This window comes from Galleria mellonella, unplaced genomic scaffold (genome assembly GCF_026898425.1).
Source record: "Galleria mellonella isolate WM207_F2 unplaced genomic scaffold, CSIRO_AGI_GalMel_v1 utg78, whole genome shotgun sequence".
NCBI lineage: Eukaryota > Metazoa > Arthropoda > Insecta > Lepidoptera > Pyralidae > Galleria > Galleria mellonella.
The window spans coordinates 5,374,281-5,399,439 of NW_026442151.1; the positions used below are offsets into that span (position 1 = coordinate 5,374,281).

The 25,159-nt window shown below is 34.2% G+C and overlaps 2 protein-coding genes across 4 annotated transcripts in view; one reads left to right on the forward strand and one right to left on the reverse strand.

Annotated features, from left to right (window-relative positions):
• The first annotated feature begins 1,016 nt into the window (after positions 1-1,016).
• LOC113517324 (hemolymph lipopolysaccharide-binding protein-like) lies at positions 1,017-11,428 on the forward strand. 2 transcript variants are annotated; one of them, XM_026901977.3, is made up of 6 exons: positions 1,017-1,151; positions 3,238-3,357; positions 4,106-4,279; positions 7,444-7,611; positions 8,276-8,536; positions 11,265-11,428. In XM_026901977.3, the coding sequence occupies exons 1-6, from the start codon at positions 1,130-1,132 to the stop codon at positions 11,426-11,428; spliced, it is 909 nt and encodes a 302-aa protein (XP_026757778.1). In that variant the 5' UTR covers positions 1,017-1,129. The 2 variants fall into 2 exon arrangements, with proteins under 2 accessions (XP_026757778.1, XP_052757600.1); XM_052901640.1 differs by lacking the exons at positions 1,017-1,151; positions 3,238-3,357 and adding an exon at positions 3,620-3,774.
• A 19-nt stretch (positions 11,429-11,447) lies between these two features.
• Positions 11,448-25,159, reverse strand: part of LOC113517323 (integrin alpha-PS5-like) — a 29,335-nt gene continuing 15,623 nt past the window's right edge. For both annotated transcript variants that reach the window (XM_052901637.1, XM_026901976.3), the window contains exons 12-26: positions 24,213-24,398; positions 22,994-23,088; positions 22,227-22,323; positions 21,836-21,990; positions 20,967-21,169; positions 18,761-18,965; positions 18,191-18,351; positions 16,582-16,663; positions 15,924-16,007; positions 15,432-15,573; positions 15,019-15,097; positions 14,243-14,354; positions 13,089-13,160; positions 12,187-12,560; positions 11,448-11,806 (exon numbers count right to left, since the gene is read on the reverse strand). In XM_052901637.1, the coding sequence (XP_052757597.1) occupies positions 11,758-11,806; positions 12,187-12,560; positions 13,089-13,160; positions 14,243-14,354; positions 15,019-15,097; positions 15,432-15,573; positions 15,924-16,007; positions 16,582-16,663; positions 18,191-18,351; positions 18,761-18,965; positions 20,967-21,169; positions 21,836-21,990; positions 22,227-22,323; positions 22,994-23,088; positions 24,213-24,398 (2,096 nt within the window). In that variant the 3' untranslated portion in view covers positions 11,448-11,757. The remainder of the gene's footprint in view (positions 11,807-12,186; positions 12,561-13,088; positions 13,161-14,242; positions 14,355-15,018; positions 15,098-15,431; positions 15,574-15,923; positions 16,008-16,581; positions 16,664-18,190; positions 18,352-18,760; positions 18,966-20,966; positions 21,170-21,835; positions 21,991-22,226; positions 22,324-22,993; positions 23,089-24,212; positions 24,399-25,159) is intronic.

Genomic DNA, 25,159 nt, shown 5'->3' on the forward strand with positions numbered 1-25,159 from the left:
TCATATTTGTTCATATATATACTTTTTATTTGAACGGTTGATTATATAATGTTAAATATCAATTTGTCTTTGAGCACGAATGTCATCGCTATTAAATTAAAAATTTTAAGATTGTAGATGGAGGGAGTTTTATTTTAATGGGTGATAATGGATTATCAATCCGACCCCTCGGTGTATACCGATAACACCGCCTACATTATCGATATACGCTGACGGAGCACCAGTGAGGGATGATAGATAAGAATTAACGCAGCACAGCTAACTTATCGAGACGAATTTTACAAGAATTGTTTAATTGAAACAATTGTATTAATTCCTAATGAATTTAAACTAAGAGAGTATATTGCTAACAGTGGAGCCATTAAACCCCTATTCTAACAATTCCTTCTCTTTGGGGGAAGTTATTCAGTTTAATAAAAGGAAATGATCAGTTGCATATTACATACTAATCTTGTACATTGGGGGAAGGGAATGATTAGTAATGAGGATGTTAGTCCCCATTGCTAGTAATATACCCTGCCAGGTCTACCGAAAATTCCCATTGAATTAATTCTCAATCAATTTAACCTAATATTAGATCCCCATTACTAACAATATCTTCTCCCCCTTCTTTAGGAAAAAATATTCAGTTTAATAAAAAAAAAAACTAAAATTGGGGGGAGGATATTGTTAGTAATGAGGATTTTAGTCCCCATTCCTAGCAATATACCTTTTCAGGTCGAAAATCTCCATTGAATTAATTTTCAATAAATTATCTGAATCATTTCATTTTAATTAATTAAAAGCTAAAGTATATTTATTTATTGGGTTCGACTGTTACAGCTGTAAGTACATGAGTGTAGTTACAATGTTTATTGTACGTATAATCATTTCAAGGCAAATACTGTACTATATAGATTAATAAAATCGTAATAGTCTCTGTTCGAAAATATTTTCGAATCATTCCTGTTTAATGATTAGGATTCTTTTATCTATATGTAATTTATTATTCCGGGAGTGAGCTTCCTTAGGCTCGATAAGGACTGCATTTATCGTAATGTCGTATCTGTTTGTTTATGAACTTGTTTATTATAATAACTTTCTCCGAACAGTGTGGTTGGTGGTGAGAGATAATTAATATTAGTTAAACATGTCCTTCAGAATTCTATTCGGTAAGTACATAGTCCCTAGTTGTTTTTTATCTTGATTTTTAATATAAAATCGTAAATAGACGATATCTGTACATGGGTAATATTTAATAAAAACTGATATATTGTTCTTTACAAGGACAATAGAAACCAAAACAATGATTTATAAAAATTTTATCTGTCTATCTGTCTTTTATGTTTGTTCCGGCATCATGCAAACACTACAGTAACCAATTGGATGCGGTTTTCACAGTTGTGTTCCTGTAGGTCTGTTACCTAAACTCTGGTATATGTTACATCTTGATACGCCATCTAGATTTGGTTTATAATATTAGTTTTTCTACTTCTAAAATCCACGTGTATAGGGAATTCCCCCTCATACCTTAGAGCCTAGATAGTTGCGTACAGCGCGGTTTCAAATATGTTTTCTTACAAGAACGCTCAGGTTATGGGATGAGCTTCCTGTCGAGATTTTTTCAAGAGACTACAGCAGGGGGTTCTACAAAAAAAGGGTTATGAGGTTTCTTCAGGGTCGGCAACGCACGTGTATTATCTCTGGTATTTCAGGCGTACATAGGCTACAGTAACCGCTTACCATCAATTGGGTCATATACTTGTTTGTCACCTCAGTGGTAAGCAAAAAGTGGTGGGCAAAAAGATGTTTACAATATAAATCAGCATGAGCAATTAATTTTGAGCCAAAATAAATAATTGTATATTTAAAATATATGTGTCAACGCAGTGTTTGTAGATTTTTAATAAAATGTCTATCTATATCTACAAAAAAAAAAAACAATTTCAATTGTGACAAATACATAAATTACCGAAAAGATTTTGATTTCACTGAAACCAATCAGAAAGTATATCCTTTCAAATGAAATAATAATTTTCTAAAGGGATTAAGAATTAACGGAGTTAAGAGTTACCTTATCAAACAAACAAAAAAAAAAAATACAACCGAATTGAAAATCTCCTTCTTTTTGAAGTCTGTTGAAAATGAGACAGTAAATTACGCTGATTTTATGCTCGACTGGGGAAATGTCCTAGTTTTTTTTTAATTCAGAAGCAGCACTTCGATTACGCATTTTACTTCGACTATGCATTTTCATATTATTATATTGTCTACGACTTTTTTTTTATGCAACTTAGAATGGCAAATAAGCTGACGGCCCACCTGATGGAAAGTGGTAACCGTCGCCTATAGACATGAGCAGTACCATGGACACAACAGAGTATACTATTTAGCCCATGATACCGCCCATGCGTTGCCATTCCTGAGGACTCAGGTGTTATTCCTCTGTACCCTGTAAATTCACGTCATATCCCACCCTTCAAACCGAAACACAGCCATGCAAATACAACTGCTTCACGGTTGAAACACGAATGCGACAGAGGTACCCAAGCAATCGACTTTTGTACAAAGTCTCCTTCTGGTATACTGACTGTTTCTTGATAGATAAAACAAATCCTATTAATGTTAACAAACCAAAGTTTGTAAGAATGGATGAATATATATTTGTTACTCTTTCACGCAAAAACTATTGAACAGGTTTGAATGAAATTTTGAAAACGGGTAGGTTATATTCTGTCTTATCAGCCGTTATCAGTCCACTGCCGAACATAGGCCTCCGTCATAAAGGGAGGTTTCGCTAGTAGTAGTCACGCTTGTTTTAAGAAGGACACTGCTGTCCATCCCTCGATCGTTAAGTTCCCTTAGTCACCTCGTACAACATCCACGGGAAAGGAAGGGGTGCGCTATCTTGTGCCGAGAACATACAGCAACCGGGGGAAGGGATTGTCAGTAATGGGGTCAAATAGCCCCATTACTAGCAATATACCCTGTAAGGTCGACCTCCACGTGGTTACCCCGGTAAACAAACGTGACTAATTCAAGTTGAATTCGTCAGGATAGGCTAATTGACCTACTTTCATGCTCATCTGTCATCCCTCACTGGAGCCCCGCCAGTGTATACCGATAGCGCAGGCGATACAGCAACCTTTTTTTTCGAGCTGTTCAATGTGCTGTTAGCCACGCTAACACATAGGATACCTTATACTGATTCAGGCGGGCGAATCTACGGGATATAGCTAGTATATTCATATGTTTCAGTTTTATTTACGACAATCTCATTGTCTACTAGCAAACAGTATAGAAGTGACTACGTGTACAATCGAAAATCAGATGCATTCTACAAATTGCATATAGAGAGTCTTTTCAAGAACCCTGCAAGTAAGGATGTTTAAGAATATTTTAGATATATATAGTATTTTTGGTATTTTATATTATTTAATTTTAAGTTTTTATGAGAATTTACTAATAGTTTAATATCATACAATCCATATCGCTCTACAATATTAAATTTTTTTTTTATACTGGCACGACATACTGACTCCATAGCCACTTGATCGTAAGTAATTATGAAATCTATCTGTGTGGATGACAACTCTATCTATGACTGCATTTAACCTTCGCTAACTAACCTACACTATTCCGTCTTATATAAATATTTCTTCACGCCTCTCTTGAAGGAATCCAAGTTATACTTGGCAGGACACCTTCTTCTGCAACCTAATTGGTGTAGCGATTTTACTTTTCGATAGTTGTGGTTTCGGACCTAATACAATACAAATAATAAAAATTTTTTAGGTCAGTATTCTGTTTATATTATTATTTGGTCAAAGAGCTTTTTGTTTGTTTGTTTGCATTATAAAAAAAAAAAGATTAATGTAATGATAAATAATGTAATGACTGTCAGTTGTTTAGCATTCAAAATACAAACTCTGTTTAGTTTGGGAGTTGGGACTAAAACACAATCTATGTTATTTGTTTATAATGTAACTTTCAATAGGTCTTTTTTAATTATAAAATTTGAAAGTGTTTTTTTATTTCACCTAAGTAAAGTGGCAGGAGACATTTTTTTTAAATATGTGTAAAATTGCTACCATGTGCATTAATATCATAATTGCATATTTTGCAGTCAGAGCATGCGAAGTGGAAGGGGCACAGTTGATGGCATCAATAACTGATTACGACATTGCTCAGGTGCATGAAATGTTGAAAGAATACCCTGACATTGGAGATTACGTGTGGGTGCAGGAGGAAGGGCCAATGGAAAACCGACAAGACATAGAATCTGAAGAAGCTCTGTTTAGTTAGTGATTTTCTTTTTTTTTATATACAACTTAGAATGACAAACAAGCTGACGGCCTACCCGATGGAAAGTGGTAACCGTCGCCTACAGACATGAGCAGTACCATGCACATAACAGAGTATACTGTTTATCCCATGATACCCATTTTATCCTTACAAATTATAATGAATTGTCATTGATTAGTTTTACTCGTAATAATTTAGGATAAATGAGGTTTTAGGTTTGATTCACGTCGGGCACAATTTCGGAAAACGTACCTTTTTAAATTAACTCGAGTCTGGGTGTACTTAATGTTAGATTCATTATATCGTTTTTTTATAAAATTGTGGCTTGATATCAAAAAAAATGGTATGACTGTGTATGTGTTGCACTTTTACTTAGTTACTAAACATATTGGCGAAGTTAGGTAGGTAAGTATAGACTTTTAAATTAAGTGCCTTTATTGAAAATATATAAAACATATATTGCGCAGTGATTTTTTTAAATTGGTAATTGAAGAATTATTTGTGATATTTTTATATGGCAATTAACATCTTAAAAATATCTATTTATTGCTACTTCAACAAAAATTAAAATTGTAACAATTTAACCCTGTGAAAATGGGGAGAAAGCGATTGTTAGTAATGGTGTTTCACAGCCCCATTGCTAGCAATATACTCTGTCGAGTCGATCTCCACGCGGTTCCCCCTGGAAACTATCGTGGTTAATTCTTGTGGATATCGTCACGATGGGCTAACTGAGCTCCTTTCATCCTCACCTAACATCTCTCGTTAGTGCTCAGTCAGCGTATTTCTCTATATTCCTATATATATTCCTGCAAGTATATACACTATATAACGTAGGTAGGGTTATCACTCAATTTTCATCCATTACAAAAAAACCCGGTAAAAATAACAGTATATGTACGTATCTATATTTTAAATTTTGTTAAGGTCCATAGTAGCGCTCCGTTGTAAACTTGATTATACATAATTATATTTTATAACGCGACGAGTGCTTTTAAGAAAAAACCTAAAAGAGTCCTCATTTAAATACTCTTAAATCTTCATATCTCGTTTTACCGCAAGATTATAAAGGCCGTTCGCTGAAATTCGATAGCTATACTTTTTATTAGATTATTTATTATACTACTCGTATTCTTACTTTTTACTCTTCACTCTTTATTTATTTAGGTTTATTCATCTTCTTTCTTTTAGTTTAACTGTTTTTAATGTGATTTTTGATATATATATATATATATATATATATATATATATATATATATATATATATATATATATATATATATATATATATATATATATATATAACTACTCTTTATTGTTTCCTCCAAAAGATTGAGACAACAGAGCGATCTCTTCTAGGCAACCTTTGGATGGAGAGGAATATATATATATATATATATAACTTAATATTTGCCGTATACAGTCCCGGAATAGAATGGGCCATCTTGTCTTAAGAAACGAATACGGGAACTTTATGGGCGAGGAATGGGCAGCAGTGTCACTAATTAAAACATTATCAAAAGCCTAACCGCACTTGCCAACTCGCCTGCCAAGCGTGGCAACTACTGGCAGAATCCCCTTGTGGGGGAGGTCTGTGTTCAGCAGTTGATAATTAACAGCTGATAAAATAATGACGATGATAATATGTAGCTTAATATGTAATATTGGAATGAAAATAGGTCATTGCTAGCAATGCTGTATATAATTCTTGATGAATTCGTTACTATAGGCCAATTGACTTGCTTATTATTTATTCCTCAATAGTTCACCGCCAGTGTACGCCGATAACGTAATAGCATGGGGTTCTTCAAAAGGGGGGTAAAGAAGTTTCTTCAGGGTCGGCAACGCGCGCGTAATACTTCTGGTATTGCAGGTGTTCATAGGCTACGATAACCACTTACCATCAGGCGGCCCATATGCTTATTTGCCACCTCAGTGATATAAAAAAAATATATATAAAAAAGTTAAAATTCCATTATCATCCATTTAAAAAATATGTCATCACAGTGTTGAGTAAAAATTTTCCCTCTATTATTCATAATATATTGATCAATTTTCTCGTACGGCGACGACTTAGAGAATGCATTCAGATTAGTTCACGATCTCCTTCGAACTTCAATCAGCATTATTAAATGTGAGAAACAAACTAAAATCTCTGTGTCTAATTTTAAAAATGGAGGAATGTTTTAATTCGACTATATATATACACATCTCCGCAAATTAGAAATTGGTATAATTGATTTTTAATCGAAACTCTCGTATTGGTCTCATATTAATTGAATAGTAAATGAAATTTCTCGTGAAACAAATACGAAAAATGACAAAAATATCATTCTTGAGTTACAAAAGGACAGTTTTATTCATTCATATAACTGTTGAGTGTTTGTGAACGTGTTAATAGCAATCATTAGTATACCTATAATGCGTAACGAGGATGCCAGGTGGGTAAAATGCGGCAATCAGGTATTTGGTCTCACTGATTGAAATAGATGTCTTACGCCATAAAATTTTATTACGAAATTACAGAATAACGAGAATAAATTAAATTACCTAAAAGTTGTTGTTATTATATTTTTAACTAATCTCCTCATTAATAACATAAAACAACTGAATAACTGCTTGAAACAAATTTATTTATGCCTAATGTTAATTTTTTCTGAGGTTAATATTTGTGAAGTTTAAAGTGACATCTGTATAAAAATTTAATTGTAAATATTTTTATTATACAGCTTAGAATGGCAAACAAGCTGACGGCCCACCTGATGGAAAGTGGTAACCGTCGCCTATACACATGAGCAGTACCATGGACATAACAGAGTATACTGTTTCGTTCATGATACTCTCCCTATGCTTTGCCATTCCTAAGGACCAAGGTGTCATGCCTTTGCACTCAGTAAATTCACTGCCACAATCCTCCTTACAAACCGAAACACAGTCATGCAAACACAACTTCTTCATGGTAGAAACACGAATGAAACAGAGGTACCCAAGCAAACGACTTGTACAAAGTCTGTCTGGTTTATTTTAACTGTATTAATTTAAATTATATATTATGCAATTAGAGTAAATATATTATGCTTCTTAGATAAATCTAAATCTATGCCTAGTAGAGGACTGTTATATGGTAATATTATTTACATTATTTTATAAATTTTAAAGCGCCATCATATCATGAAGACAGTGGTGTAAATCAAATGTACAATTGCGACGTCCTTACACGTCAAGGAAAAATCGAGACCGGCGGCTGCATTCGAAACATGCCATTTGTCTGTAAAGTGGATGCGAAAGATGCCTACTACGATGCTGAGTGTAAAGTTTACGGCAAAGGTAAATAAATATATTATTCATAGTTACAATAAATTAATAATTAATTAACAGTTATGCCAGGGGGGGGGGGAAGGGATTGTTAGTAATAGGGAGGTTAGACTCCATCCCTATCAGGTTGACTTTCACTCGATTCTCCCTGGATGATTTATCGACTGAGTGATTTATCGTTGAATTCGTCATGATGGGCTAACTGACCTGTTTTCATCCTCACCTATAATTACTCACTGGTGCCCCGCTAGCGTGTACCGTTAACGTAGGCGAGGTTATCACCTATTTTCATTCATTTGAAAAAAAAAATAGTAATGCCGTGTGAGCCACCTTCCTTGATCTTTCTTTCCCGTATCGTAAAAGGTGAGTAAGGAAACTAGTCGAGAGATGGACAACAGTGTCCTTCTTAATATATCACCAACGTCTATCTGCGGTTGTCAACCCGTCTGCCACGCATGGCAACTATTGGCAAAACTCCCTTTATGGGGGAAACCTATGGTCAGCAGTGGACAGTTAAAGGTAACTTATTCCTCGCCCTCCTTCTTCTTCTCGCTCGTCGCTTCTTACGATACTCATGTTTAGCATACTCTATGACAGTACCACATGGCAAATCAGCTTAATGGTATAGTATATTTGTTATTTAGACATTAATATAATTCCATTTATGCATTTTCAGATTATCAGTACGAAGGAGATATCGGAAGCTGTTATAAGATCCCTATGGTTAGGGTCACTTGGGACCAGGCCTATGCGGAGTGCAAAGCTGAAGGAGCACATTTGGTAGTGATTAACTCGGAAGCTGAGCAATTGATTGTATGGAACATGACCAAAGCAGTAATGAATGCGAATCTAATGGGAGATACATGGTACTTCTATGCTGGTTACAGAGCTAACAGACCTACTGACAACAGTCCAAGAGTATTTTTGACCATTTTTAGTAAGTAATTAATTTTTAGTTATTTTTAGTTTTTAGGGTTCCATACCTTCAAAGGAAAAAAACGAAACCCTTATAGGATCACTTCGTTGTCCGTCCGTTCGTCCGTCCTGTCAAGCCTCTTTTTCTTAGGAACGCGTGGAGGTATCAAGTGGAAGTTATTTACCAGAGAGAGACTTTGTACAAAAGTCGATAACTTGAGTTCCTCTGTCCTATTCGTATTTCTACCATGAAGCAGTTGTGTTTGCATGGCTGTGTTTCGGTTTGAAGGGTGGGATATGGCGTAAATTTACTGGGTACAGAGGAATAACACCTGAGTCCTAAGGAATGACAACGCTTGGAGGGTATCATGGGCGAAACAGTATACTCTGTTATGTCCATGATACCCTACAAGCGTTGTCATTCCTGAGGTACTACTCATGTATATAGGCGACGGTTACCATTTTGCATCAGGTGGGCCATCAGCTTGTTTGTCATTCTTAGTTGAATAAAAAAAAATTAACATCATATACTCAGGTCTGTAATCTCTTAAAGCAGTAAAATTAAGCTTCTAAAGCTTAATTTGATCACTGCTTTAAGAGATCCATGCAATCAAAGGATACGACCATTTATGTTCCATTTAGATTGCATATTTTGACATTCGCAAAGGGAATAAAAACCTATAGGGTACTTCTCGTTGACCTAGAACCATGAAATTTGGTAAGAAGCAATGTTATGTTCTTTAATGAATGTTAATGGATTGGTAAACCCACCTGCACTATCGGTATACGCTGGTGGGGCACCAGTGAGGGATGATAGGTGAGGATGAAAACAGATCAGTTAGCCCATCGTGACAAATCTAACAATAAATCAATCACGATGGTTTCCAGGGGGAACTACTAGGGGTCGACCTGACGGTATATTGCTAGCAATGGAGCCACTAATCCCCATTACTAACAATCCCTTCTCTCCCCAGCAACGTCATGCAGCACAAGTAAAGAAAAAAATCCGAAATCTGTAAATTTGTAATTATTACACAAAAAAATAAACTTGATGATTTTGTATGGAACCCTCTTTGCGCGAGTTCTACTCGCACTTGACCGGCTTTTACTTTTTACCAGAGGGAGACGTTGTGAAAAAGTCGTCTGCATGAGTAGGTATGTCTGTCGTAATGCAGCTGCGTTTACATGATTATGTTTCAGCTTGAAGGGTGGGATATGGCAATAAAATTACAGGGTACGAAGGTCTGACATCTTAGTGTAGTGTAGTGTAGTGTAGTCCTCAGGAGTGGCAACACATGAGGAGTACTATGGCTACCAACGTTTTACAGAATACGTTATTGTGTCACCAGTAGTTGCCATGCTTGGCAACTACTGGCGGATTGGCAACCACCACCACCAGGTATTTAAGAGGGCCATTGCAACCCTACATGAAGAAAGGGGTTGGGATAAACCTATTTTATGCCGAGATCATACGGCGATGTTAATATCATCAGGTGGGCCGTATGCTTGTTTGCCACCTCAGTGGTATAAAAACGGCAGTATTAAAATTTGTCGTTATTTAATTTTTGATCCACAAAATTTCTGTCCTTATATTCTAAAGTATCCCTATACGTATAATGAAGAATCTCCCTAGATTCTTCATTATACGTACCGCTAACGACGTCACCTTGTACTTGTACAAAGTAAATTCAATTTAAAACAATAAATAAGTTTAGCTGATAAACCACATGATGAGAAGCGTTACGTATAAATATTAACAGTACTATAGGCACCATAGAGAATACTGTGTTGTCTATGATAGTACTTATGGGTTATTATTAATTAGGGGTCTATCATGAAATGAAACTCCAAATTTTCGTACCCAATTTTGGGTTTTGTTCATACTGGAATCGACGCAGTAAATGAAGCTTAACATTTCATTTGTCGTAAATTCTACCATAAAAGTCCAAAGGAGCGATATTTTAATATTTTGAAACGATATGTATCATGTACTTTTAATATCAAATTTGTATTTCGTTCGGCTCCGAAATTTTGGAAAGCATTTCATGGTAGGTCCTCTGAAATATAGTGTAATATCTCAAATACCCTATAATTTCATTGCCATATCCCACGCTATAACTACTGCTGCTTGACGTCATAACGTGTCTGATAATTATGTTCAAAGTCTGCCTAGTGTAATCTTTGTTTAAATTTTTATATTATACAATTATTTTATTTATATATTTATTGAGGAGTACGAGTACTTACGTGTAAATATTAGTAAATAATTCATAATGCAAATAGAAGAAAACATTTTGATCCATATGGATAATCAATTAAAAATATATACAACGTGTGAAGTACAGGCCACATGTATTGTTTATAGTTTTAATTATTTATACTTTATTGTACACAATAAATTACATTCTTATAATTTATATTAAATAAAGATATACAACAGGCGGGCTTAAGTCTGTAAGAGTTCTCTTCCAGCAAACCCTTAGTGGTAAGGACCATTAATTACCATATAAATTATTAATTTTAAACTTAAAATAAACTCATTATTCCACTGTTTCCTTATAACTTCCTTTCACGGCCCTAATTTTCTAAGTTCCTTCTTACAATGTAAACATACATATATTTTCAATTTCCGTTCCGGATTTCCTTTGTCGTCCATACAACGTTTCTATCTAATATTTATGACATACACAAAGATACAAATTAAGTACATATTGTAATTAATTTAATTTCTTATTGTTACCTAACAACAGATCAGACGCTAGACGAGGCCGGTTTCAATGTATGGTCGAGAAATGAGCCAAATAACTATATGAACAGAGAATATTGCGGTTCCATCTTTAAGAAAGATGGGAGATTGAACGATATTGATTGCACGGGCCAGCGTTCATTTATTTGTGAGAAGGAGATAAAATAAGGTCAAGCATCGCACTGTGTAAGAGATAATTATGCATTATATTATAGATCCATAGAACTACTTAGAATAAGTATAAATATAATTAAGTTTTGAAAATAATTGAAATGCATTTTTAAATTTTTAAACCAAATTTGTAACATTCTTATAACAAAAATAGGATACGTATTTTTATATCTATTGTAACTATGAAATTGTCATAATATACAATAAAAATTAAACTTATTATTATGGAAATACAAACGTTGTAACTAATACTGAAAGTATTATTACTTATATACGAGTATGTACTACTTAATCTTAGATAGACTTGAGGTACTGACCGAGAAATTTTATTGGTTCGATATATTCTTTTGGAGACCGCCCAGAATGACGTCGGCGCTGTAAAGTTATGAAGATATTAGCAAAATCAACTATCATGATGTAAACGCCTAATCAAATATCCATTTAATATTTTGCAGATATATAAAAAAATTTCTTTTGAACCATCTTTAAAAAAAGAACAGGTTCTCAATTCAGTTCCATTTTTTGTCTGTTACCTCATAACTCCGTCATTTATAAATAGATCAGAAAAAAAAATATCTGAAAGTATACACTTTCACATTGGTTTCATATAAATTTTATCTTAATCGGTAAAGTAGTTTAATTTTTAAATTAAATAACTTGTATAGCCACGATTGAAGCAAATTGACTCGGTACTTCGTGATTTCGTAAGGCTTACAAAAAATATGATAGTATTGATAATTATTTTTCAAGATTACCTTATTTTGTTTAGTTTCTGTGAACCAGATGTACTGTCTACATTGATCATCTTATTCGGTGGAGATGCTGGTGTCGGTTTGGGTGCTGGGGTCGGTTTAGGGGCTACGGTTGAACTGCATGCTTTTGTAATTGATTGTTGTTCGGGTATTATTGTTACAAAATCAGAGTCGAGTAAAGTTAGTTTGGGTTTTTGGTCAGGTGTGTCATATTGGGATATGTTAGGTTCAATTTGGGCCTGCGCTGTGTGCGGAGCTTGTGGGGGCATATCTTGACCACTTTGTACGTTGTTTCTGCCATCTGATTTCTCTATAAGAGGCCGAGTGTCTATTGTATGCGAATTAAGTACGCTTTCTCTTAATAACATGGTCCGTCTCTGCAATAAAGAATTACAAAAATACTGACTTTATATTACTGTAAATGTGCACAAAAGTATTTTAGTATTTCAGATCCTTTGAAAGGAATTTCTTAAGCCATTTGCAGAACAAAAAGATATATAGGTAGGTACGTTACAGTTAGTCAATTGTTTAAGAACTAAGGTTTAATAAGGAAAACCTAGTTTGTTCGCACCGAATGTAAAGGAGAAAGAAAGTTTTTCTCCTTTATTTATTGAAGGTTCATTTTTTTGTAAAAAGGACTTAATATACACTTGTAAACTTAAATATAATTATTTGGAGTTTTGTCTACAACGAGCATATATTTTTTTATCTGACTTGTAAATCGAGATTTCTGTTACTTCAGTTAAATCAATTGATGTTGGATTTTCTAAAATATTACCCCCTGATAATATCGTTAAAATTTAATTCGCTTAATAGTTGGAGTTCTGTTGACATGATTAACTTTTATTTTTTCTAGTCTTAAGTAAATAATCTATTCGGTATTATTATTTCCTCATGAAACTCACCATACTTTGTCTTCTGACATTCCTTTTCAGTTCTTGCAGTCTTTCTTTATTTTTACGCTTGAGACATCCACACTGTAAGACAAATAGATTATTCTCAAAACGGTATGGATAAAGTTTGCTAACTCTTTAACTACTTGATGGTCTCCATAAAAAGATATGTTTATCAACCTCAATCAATACGTTTTTCAAAATAAGGGAGAGGCCTCAATTGTTGTCTTGGATATTGAGAAGGTCTTTGTTTGGATGTGGCACAAACTGCTGCTTTCAAAGTTGGGTTAATAGATTGTGCAGGAAGGTTGCCAGCTTTCTCAAGAAACAGAGCATTAAGGTTGTAGACAAAGGAGCATACTTTGATTTAAAACCTGGTATCCCAGATCCTGTTTTTATCCACATCAATGATATATTACTAAGCAGTAATATTCATTGCTATTCGAACGACAGTAAAGGAGATGAGCTCAGAATATTAACGATCAATGATCAAATCGATTCAACGAATAAAAATTGCATAGAAACATTGCACCTCTATGCATCTTTTATGGAATATAGCTTGGGGAGTATTCTGAAGAATTGTTCGATTCATTATCATGATACCAGCCAAGAAGAGACAATGAAACTCGAGACCCGGGGCTTGTTAGCTTCTGCGATGAATCGAAGCAAAGGGCTCGCCCAGAAATATCTTCTAGGAGAACTAAGAAGAATTGGTCGTTTGGTACTAGGCAAATTGTAAACATATCGACATCTGTGTATTATCAATTATCCAATCTTGTATCTATGCCTATAGCATACCTATATCTATACTGTATCGAAGAGAAAAATGTATATATGTACATACATACACGATTGATCAGGTTTAAATTTTTTTTTGATGGATGATAATGGAATGGTATCCCCGCTTGCGCTAACGGTATACGCTGGTGGGGCACTAATGAGGGATGATATGTGAGAATGAAGAGACAGGTCAGTTAGCCTATCGTGATGAAAACAACTTGGAATTCAACACGATGGTTTCCAGAGGGGACCACGTGGAGGTCGACCTGTTAGGCAATGGGAATGGTATTCCGCATCACTAACAATCCCTTCCCCCCTCACGATTAGTGTTAGTAATACGGTACCGCTCCGATATCTATCTTTCAACAGTAAAAAAATGATAATACCTCGTGTAAAATAAAACCTATGATGATTAGGAGCAGAAGTCCGACGAGGGAGGCAGCGATGATGATCCAAAGTGGTACCTCAACGTTGTACAGGAGAAGACTGCTTTTAATGCTGTATACAAAAAAAAAGATACGCCTTTAAAACTGTTGATGCATACACGAGTGTACTGTTTTACCACAAAAAAGAAATAAACAATTATATATTAATTAATTATAGGTTAACGAAAATAATAAAAAAAAAATAAAAAAAAATCTAAACTAATATTTAAAGAAAGTGTTAGATCTTTTGTAAAAAAAAAAATAGGTATTTTTATTAAAAAGAAAAAAGTGGGAAGCTGGGGAGGATTGCTGGTATGACAATATTTAGTTAGATTAGGAGTTATAACATATTTAACTTTTTTGTGGTAAGATTGTTATTGTTCAGTTGTTATTAACTATGTCAATCAACTATTTAATTAACATTAATTAATTAGTATTAATTAATTTAATTTCTACGCACGTTTTAGAATCTTTTTATGTCCTTAGTGAAATCCCGTGTAAATAATACAGAATGATATAATTTAAATTATCTTTAAAATACAATATTAATTTAAGATTGTATTTTAATCCGAACGTGTATCCCTTATACAGATATTGGGGAGAGACAGACGGATTTATCAAGATATTTTTTTATTATTATTTAACAACAATGAGCGATCATTCCATGATCGTTTGCTAATTGACAAAAATAATGGTCTTACATTCATATATTTATTATTATTATAAATTTTATTAACCTGTATGATTTGGTATCCTTTCCAAGAACAATTTCAAGACGGGAAACGACTGGGGCTCCTGCTACCTTCAAAAACTCTCCTGAGAAAAAAGTAATTTTGAATTAGAGAGACAATGTACAAAAGACCTCTATTTGCGTATCACTACATGTGTTTATAATTGTTCGTAATACTCTTTTAAAGCCCAATTGTTAGTAATATACCGAATTAGGTAGACTTCAAATAGTCCTGCATGGAAGCTATCGTGGTTATTCCTCTTGAATTTCTCACAATAGGCCAACTGAGTTTACTTCGTTGTCACCTATCATCTTCACTGGCACCCCGCCAACGTATACCGGTTAGTGTAGACATTCGTAGGTTAGGCTTATCATTCCATTTTCATACCATATCTGTTTGGATATATTCATAATACTCACCTAATGTTTTTGGTGGTAAGTTTATAGATAGGATGACTTCAATTTTACGGTTCGGCTTCAATATATTAACTATACATTTAGCTAAATACGTCTCATTTGTTTCATCAAATTCTGTACAGTCGTACACATCTTCAATATTTCTCTGTAAGTAATATCGGTTATATAATAATAATTAAAAAAAAAATTAATATATAAAAAATACTAATAGTATATTTAATAGTTTTTTTTTATGCAACTTAGAATGGAAAAAAAGTTGCCGGCTCACCTGATGGAAAGTAGTAACCGTCGCCCATAGACAGAGCGAAACAGTATACTCTGTTATGTCCATGGTACTATAGGCGATGGTTACCACTTTCCATCAGGTGGACCGTCAGCTTGCTTGCCATTCTAAGTTGTATAAAAAAAAGCCTAATATTACATACTTTTTAAGAAATAGTCCTAATTAGGAGTACATGAATATAATTTTAATAGTTTTATAGTATTTTTACTCACAGTGTAGTTGTTGATATAGGGCTGCTTCTTTAGAGTGATTATCATTGAAAAGTTCACCCAGGTTGTGGAAGCATTGTTGTGTATCTACAGGAAAAATAAAAAAAAATGTTACAGCTCTAGGCGTTGCTTTATTCTCTTTTATAATAGGTAATTATGGAATGGATACCTCGTCCGCTTCCGACGTTGTTTCGACATTATCCGGAGGTCTTCTTTAGAGGCTTATGGTGTACTCACTCACAGAACACACAAACAGTTCGTTAATTTGCCATTATATATGTATATTATAGACAGCGGATAAAAAATTAAAATAAGTTTTATAAATAATATTAATAGGAGCCCTTATTCATGAGTGCGGTTCTTGGCTGTTTCGCGAGCAGCACTACTCAATTAGCGCGCTGTTTGTCTATGTGCGCGTGCGGTCGGCGGTGGTGATAATGGTGACATAAAGCCGAAATAAATAATTACAATATGGTTATATTCTTATGATTCTACTTGTACTTTGAAAGTTGTTATTGTTATTGAGAAAAAAAAATACAAGAAACTCAACTAATAGTTACATATGTACCTTCTATGTCAGTATTCTGGTAAAAAAAAAAAAAACAATTAATTTAGTGTTATTTAAAGAAAAAAAAAGGAGGCGTAGATACATTTTACTCACGGAATATACGTGGTGCACTTGTTTCCCTGTAAAGTCTATATTGTCTTTTGTTACGTTAACAACGTCGCCACCTGTTGTCGATCTGAAGCAAATTATTTTATGTTAAATTCCATTACATATATCGGTTTAAATTATTGTTTGATATTTTAACGATAAAAAGACTTAAAATAGGAGAAGATTTCGAGGAATTTGGTTTTGTCTATATTTATTAATAGCTTTTACTCGCGTGATCAAGTTAAATGCCCTTTCTATAGTGAATGAGATGGAGAATTTTATTCCGGTCAGTGATTATATCCCGGTACTAATATTCCAACTTTAATGGCGATTGGTTAATCCGTTAAGGCACCAAGAGGTAATAAATAAATTCGCTTTCATGTTTATAACATTACTGTGGATATTTCTCTTTGTTATTTATGATGAAATTTTATTAGTAAAAATTAGCTTTAGAAAAAAATAAAAAAATTCTAAAATTCTAATTAAAGAAAAAATAATAGGTAAATAAATACTCTTCATTGTTTTCTCCAAAAGATTACTACAGTAAACTTATTCTAGATATAAATAATTACAAGAAATAATCACAATGAAAAAACCTTATCGCTAAAAGCGATCTCTTCCAGGCAACCTTTGGATGAAAAGGAGTAATTATGAACAGTTTGATTGGAGGCACGATGAAGATCCTATTATTTTTAAATATGGAGATGTAATACATGTAATAATATAAACATATATATCCCTACTCATTAATATATACATATATATACATACACACATATACACATATATAGACATATACACATGCATATAAATACCTACACAAATACATAATAATGTTTTATTTTTATTAATAAATTTCCATGTAATACGTTATTACGTATGATACATAATATTCTTATTAGAATATTATGTATCATACTCAATTCAATTTATTCATAACAATAAGATATTATAAAAAAAATATTAAAAAAAAAGTAAGAAGGAGGAATAAAATAATTAATAATAATTGTCCAAATATTATAAAATTAACAAATTGGGTAAATCAAACTTATACGGGATGAAAGCGAAGTCGTTAAACTAACAATCTACCGGTACTATAGGACAGAAATGTCGTGAAACAACACTTCAAACATAAAATTTGCATTATCCTTCAATATTAATCTAACAATTGGACTTAAAATTGTCTTTAACTAGACACTATTTTAATTATTTCTCTCCATCCTAAGGTTGCCTGAAAGAGATCGTTATTTAGTGATAAGGCCGTCTACTGTTGCATCTTTATCTTGCTTTCTTATATTACTGAGGTGGCAAACAAGCATACAGCCCACCTGATAGTAAGCGATCACCGTAGCCTATGTACGCCTGCAATACCTACAATGCTTTTATGTAATGAAGTTTATGTACGTAATTAAGTAATCATTTTGCTTGTGTAAATATTGTTAAACTTTATAATCTGTATCATTTTTTGAAGGAAACAATAAAGGGTTTTCATTCTTTCTTTCATTCATTCATATTGCCATAGTGGTAATATTTAGTTTTGCTTCTAGAACACTCCTGTCACGCTAATGATTTTGGTTTTAGCCTGATATAAATAAAAACTATTGCTCCAACTTACCCTTTAACCGTCACGCCTGTGCTGTCCGTTAGCAATGGAATCACTTTCGTAAATGTCTTCGACACATTCCCGTCGCATCGATTAAATAGTGCTACATTAACCTTAACGGATTCATCGTTGCTTCTGAGGCTTTGTGTATCAAGCACTATGAGATCGTTATCCTGTAAAATATATTTTTTTAAACTAATTTTTGCCAGCAACTGCGTACGTGTAGAATTTGAAAGTTGGTAATCATTTGTAGATGGCGTGTCAATACAAAACATATATTAGACTTTAAGTTACCAAATGTGCACCCAATGGGCGTTTTTATACTTTTCCGTGAAACTTCACGATATCGTACATTTTTATTGTGACGATACAAAGGGAGAGCAAAATGTGTGTAGGTATTTGTATGAAGACGCTTTTAAACATTTCATACGATAAATGAAAATAAATGTGTTGATAAAGGAAACCATTATTGAACCATTTAATGTTATCTTTCGTGGGAAAGGAAGGGGTGGCCCATTCTATGCCGGGACCACACGGCAAAGGTTGATATAAATAAAGGTTAATAATTCGTGTGAAACTTACAAAGGCTGTATTGTTTCTTAACAGTACTAATGGTCTGCATTTCAATCCGTCTCTGCCATCATCCCAGTTGCAAGAGCGAGGCCATTCTTTGATACGTACTCCTTTCACGTCCACGTAAAAGCAAGCGTCATAGGCAACATCGCCTGAATTGCCTACTTTTATGTTCATCGATTCGGTTTTGCTACTGCCTATAACGTATGATGGCCTGTAGTGACAATGATCAGGTAAAGTAAATAATTATGAACTATTATTGTATTTAAAACTCCCCTTATGGGGAAGGCTTATGTTTAGCAAGGGAAAGTTAAATGATGAAAATTATATTTATATATGATATATAAATTTATACAAATTATTCAGTTTTTATAGTTTTTTTTTTGTAAATGAGAGTGTAACCCTGTATTTATTACAATAATAGTAAATAAGTAAATTCAAAAGCCCAAAAGTCTTAGAAATTCAAATGACGTACTTTTTATGCCACCATCATATTAGCCATTAACTGTCTACTGCTGAACATAAGCCTCCCCCATAAGGGGGGTTTACTAGTAGTTGCCACGTTTGCTAGGCGGGTTGGCAACCACAGTTAGGATTTGGTGATGTTTAAACAGGAACGCTGCTGTCCATCCCTCGACCGTTAAGTTTCCTTAGTCGCTTCTTACAATTCCCACGGGAATGGAAGGGTTGACCTATTCTATCGAGGGTCCACATGGTGTTTATAACTTTTTAAATACATGTTTTAAATGTACATTCTTTAGATATTCATAGGTTACAGATTATCTCAGTTTTAGTAACAGAAATATTGTCACATATTTTAATATATCATGAATTGTACCTTATGCAACTGCATCTTTCTTGAATAAAAAAAAAATAATATTAAAAAAAACCATAAATCAATTTAAAAAGAAACAAATGGCATTGATATTAATAAACTCTAAATAGTTTCTAAGTTCGATGACATAAGAGCCTCCGATGAGCCAATAAACCATCAATAATCTATTGAGGTATAAAGGATTTAAGATAATCTTCCGCAGTAAGCACGTTTGAGTAAGTAAATCTTTGGGTATAAGATATTGGGGATAAAGGTTCGCAGTAAGCGTCCTATTTCTTTACATTAGGAGTCTGCACTTGACAGTTAATATATTAAGAAAAATTGGTTTTATAAAAGTATAATTTATTCCGTAAAATAACGGATTCAATAGTGGATACACCAGGGATGGCCTTTATCTAATTGGTGTCCGTTGACAAGTTTTTAACAGTACCCTCCTAATAGGAAAAAAAAACTTTTTTAAAAAAACTAGGAGCCCTTCTTGGCATTTGGTATCTCGGTTGGACCTCAGTGCATCCTTAGACCTCAGTGTCCCGATTGGACCTCGGTGCTCCCTTGGACCTCAGTCCTTTCTTTTGACATTGGTGCCACCTTGGACCTCGACGTGCCCCTTGGATCTCGGTGCTCTCTTCGACCTTGGCGCTCCACTTAACCTCAGTGTCCTCCTTTGACCTCCAAGTTCCCCTTGGACTTCGATGTACCCTTGAATCTTATTGTCCTTTGGATTTTAGTGTCTCTCTTGGAGCTCGGTGGCCCACTTGGATTTCGACATCTTCTGGTGCCTAAGCGTAATTACACCTAACGTTGATCTTGGGACATACACATACATACACACGAATACATAAAGAGGATGTTTCGTAAATATTTTGCGTTGTAAATATTTAATACCCACATAATTTTGAATCCACAATTACGCGCTTACATGTAAATTGTGTTTTGCAATGTTAAAACGGGAGTAAATTTCTATCGATTGCAAAAGAAATATGAAAATCGGATTTGAATTGGTGACAGCCTAAGACAGTCGAAAAATAAAATAAAAATTCGAAAGAGAATAAAAAATATAGTTATCAATTGATATAACTTATTAAAAGTGGAGAGATCTTCACTATTACTACAAAAAAAAAAAAAACTTACGATAAACAGATGTTTAATACAATGATCATACGTCTAATTACAAAAGTGTGCCTAAACAGATAGGTCTAAATAAAAAAGTATTAAAAATAAAAAAAAAATTAAAGTAATAAATATTATCATAATAATCTACATACTAAACAATATTTAATTGGTCAGAGTTTTATGAAACGCTACTCAAGTAGACAGTGTTTTAAATTATTTGTGCGTTTAATTGGTGTTTAAAATTGATTATTATATTAATATACTTACGGAAAAGAAAGCTTCACATATAAGTATAGTTTGGGTATACATTCACCTCCACTGCACTCGTTTATCGAGACCGAATCAGTTATCGACGTGTCACCGCTGTCACTCATAACAACTCGGGACTGATTGAAGACTGAATGATTCCTCGGATCATCGTGGAGTGTCATTGATATTTTGTAATGGACCAGTGGGTCATATGTGTCCTCCTGGAAAATATAATATAATATTATCTGTCTATAAAATAATATCAATAAATACTCATATATATATATAAGTATGTTTGTTATTTATATATATTTATTTGTTTATATATATAAATTTTAGTATGTATGCACATCAATTATTACTAGTACTGTATTCGAGTATTTTTTTATGAATGGCAAACAAACTGACGGCCCACCTGATGGAAAGTGGTAACCGTCGCCTATACACATGAGCAGTACCATGGATATAACAGAGCATACTGTTTCGCCCATGATACTCTATTCCTCTTAACCTGTAAATCCACTGTCATATTTCACCCTTCAAACTGAAATACAGCCATGCAAATACAATTGCTTCCAAGCAAGTACCCAAGGTACCTTACTGTACTGTTTCGCTTATGATACCCCCCATGCGTTGCCATTCCTGAGGAATCAGGTGTTATTCCTTTGTACCCCATTAATTCACGCCATTCAATAAAAATAACAAGACTAACTTAAGTTTATGCATAATTAATTATAGCTTATTTCAATTTTTTAATTTATTCTGCTACATTAATCTGCACAATATGCTTTTTATCGACCGGACCGTTCCTTATGGCAGTCTATGGGGGAGGCCTATGTCCAGCAGTGGACGGATAATGGCTGAAATGATGATGATATGCTTCTTACCAGTGGTGTAGCAATTGTCACGTCTCTACAGTATTTCGTTGTTTTATTGTACAATACATGCACCGGTATATAATGCGTCAACACCGTACCGCTGTTGTCTGTTGCATTTTTTAATTTGCAGTTCTGGTGTATTATTGCAATTGTCACAGAGACATCTGAGGGTGGGGAAACAATTGATTAATTATATTTAATGCGTGACTTAATGTTTGATTGAATGGTTGATCGAATCAGTTATTGAACGAGAGATCGTATGTTCAAACAAATGATTGATTGCTAGATTTGTTGGCGGTTTTCTTCAAATTTGGTCGTTGCGATTCTTACAACAAGGTTCAATTTAGAAAAGCACAAAGTTGTAATATGACATCTAAGAAATAATATCTATAAAACTTACTTGCATAGATATGCTTCAATTTTTTAGGATACTCGATATCGATACACGAATGAAATTTAAATAAGGGTCCTGTTGTTGAAGTACTTCTAAGTTTTTCCTGGAAAAAAAATAAAAATATTTTGTTTTAAACTAATCGTAATATATATATATATATATATATATATATATATATATATTATATGGTTGAATTTTGAATCATTGAATACCTATGTAAGTAAAAATTTTTTTTTTCTGTCTATCTTTTTTTTTATCCAACTTTGAATGGCAAACAATCTGACGGTCCACCTGATGGAAAGTGATAACCGTCGCCTATAGACATGAGCAGTAGCATGGACATAACAGAGTTATACTGTTTCGCCCATGATACCCCCTATGCCTTGCCATTCCTGAGGACTCAGGTGTTATTCCTCTGTACCCAGTTAATTCACGCCATATCCCACCCTTCAAACCGAAACACAGCCGTGCAAACACAGCTGCTTCACGGTTGAAACACGAATGGGACAGAGGTACCCAAGCAATCGACTTTTGTACAAAGTCTCCCTCTTTCTGTCTATCTGTATTTTTGTTCCGACTTTACTCAAAAACTACATCTAATTTAGTGTACTAGACTAAATTAGATGTAGTTTCCACCGTAGTATTCCTGAGAATCGAATTAAAAATCTGGAGTATATTTTATTTTGATGCGCCATCTATACATGACTTATATTTGGTTTTCACTTCCAAAATCCAAGCGTACGAAATCAAGGGTAAGTAAAAAAAGTACTGACCTTGTCGGGTTTTAGTTTTTGCACTCGGAATGTGATTGTCGCCATGCACCTAAGCACAACGACCATATTGTTATTAGGCGCTCCGATAGCCAATTCTGGAATAACGTTACATACGTATGTATGAATACGTGAATTTACTGGGTACAGAGGAATAACACCTGAGTTCTCAGGAATAGCAGAACGGCGAACAAGCTGACGGCCCACCTGATGGAAAGTGGTAACCGTCCCTATAGACATGAGCAGTACCATGGACATAACAGAGTATACTGTTCCGCCCATGATACCTCCCATGCGTTGCCATTCCTGAGGACTCAGGTGTTATTCCTCTGTACCCAGTAAATTCACGCCATATCCCACCCTTCAGACTGAAACACAGCCATGCAAACACAACTGTGAAGCAGTTGAAACACGAATGGGACAGAGGAACCCAAGCAATCGACTTTTGTACAGTCTCCCTCTGGTAAATGACAATTAGAAAATTCAAGTGCATAAAGTACAAATAAAAAATTTACATAAGGATATAAAAAACGGCCTAACGCTAGGGCAATATCTTACAGACAACCTTTGGTTAAAGGAGAACAGATAGAAGTGGGGGTAGGTGGCGCAATAGGGAAATAATATCTTTTTCTCAAACATGCTTGGAAATGTGAGCATTATTTTGACAATCGTCTTCGAGATAAATCAAAATTGCCGTACTGGCTAGATAAATGCGGGCAGCGGCCGGCAAAAGTTGTATGAAAATCCATATATGTCGTGTTTTGCGTCCAGATAAATTACTGTGTAAACTCATATCTGTCCTGTAATTTAAAAATGGAATGACCTTTTACTTCGAAATATGGCTACCAAGGTGGTAACTAATAAAAGGTTTTATTTAAATTTCGAACTAGCTTGCAAATAGAAAGATGTTTATTGAAAAAAACAAAGGAACATTATGGCGCGTGAAAAATTATTATTGATCGTTATTCATCATTGAACTTAAAAAGTAAAATTGTGTTTTTGATTTCCGCGCATTGTTTGAGAAAAGTACTATACAAGCCTTGGCCACAACTAGGCATTGATGGACTCACGTATGTGTGCCTTGGCTACGCCTCGGCCCACATTTGCACGATCGTCCATCAATGCCTCAGTTGCTGGCCGCTGCAGTAATGTACTATTTTAATATCCTCATGAATTAAAAAAAAATGAATTTTTTCTTATATTTTTTGTGAATAAAACATACCGTTACAACCATTTTCATCATAATCGTCAATAATCGAGACACTCAAGCCAAATGCTTGGAATCCTTCCGGTTGTATGCGCTGCAACCAGGTCAATTCTTTCGTCGATTTGGTGAGCAAGTGCTTCCCGGAGTATATATACACTGCACCACGACCATCGTCTTCATATGGTGCTGAAATTGCTACCTCTGAAAAAAAAATGCTGCGTTTTTACCAACAATTTAATTCAAATCTTTCCAGTAATTTTTGGGTAAAAGAGTATGAAACATCCAGTTATCCATCGCGGCATCGTTACAAACGTTTATATGTATTATAGGATTTGAAAATGTGTTTGTTTGTTGGTTCTTTTTTTTTGATGGGTGAAAATGGCATGGTAACCCCGCCTGCGCTAACGGGATACGCCGGCGAAGTTGTTTGTTGGTTTGTTACCTCTTAGCGCCTTAACGGCTTAACCAATTAGTATTAAATTTCCTATACAAGTACTATATGGGATGTAGACGTAGGTTAATGAAAAAAATTACAAAAGAGATTTATCGAGTATACATTCATACTCGATAAATCTCTTTTGTATTTTTTTTATCCATTTCCGCCTTAATGGCCAGTAACCTACGTCTCCATCCCATATAGTACTTATATACTAAATGTAATATTAATTGGTTAAGCCGTTAAAGCGCTAAGAGGGAACAAACCAAAAAACAAACACATTTTTAAATCCTATTAATACATACAAACGTTTGTAACGATGCCGCGATGGATAACTGGATGTTTCATACTCTTTTACCCAAAAAATTACTGGAAAAATTTGAATTAAATTCGGTACACGGATAGGGTATATCCTAACGTAAACTAAGATATTTCCGGAGCCGCGTGATACAGTTAATAAGTAAGGATAAATACCAGATTCCATTCGTTCATCAGTTTAATTGTCAAGTTAAACATTTTAAAATAC

Bases quoted from the DNA above. Each gene is read 5' to 3' on its own strand.
- LOC113517324 (XM_026901977.3), top strand. From the start codon at position 1,130: ATGTCCTTCAGAATTCTATTCG. The intron at 1,152-3,237 runs GTAAGTACATAG...CATATGTTTCAG, and splicing joins GTCCTTCAGAATTCTATTCG to TTTTATTTACGACAATCTCA. The intron at 3,358-4,105 runs GTAAGGATGTTT...CATATTTTGCAG, and splicing joins TCTTTTCAAGAACCCTGCAA to TCAGAGCATGCGAAGTGGAA.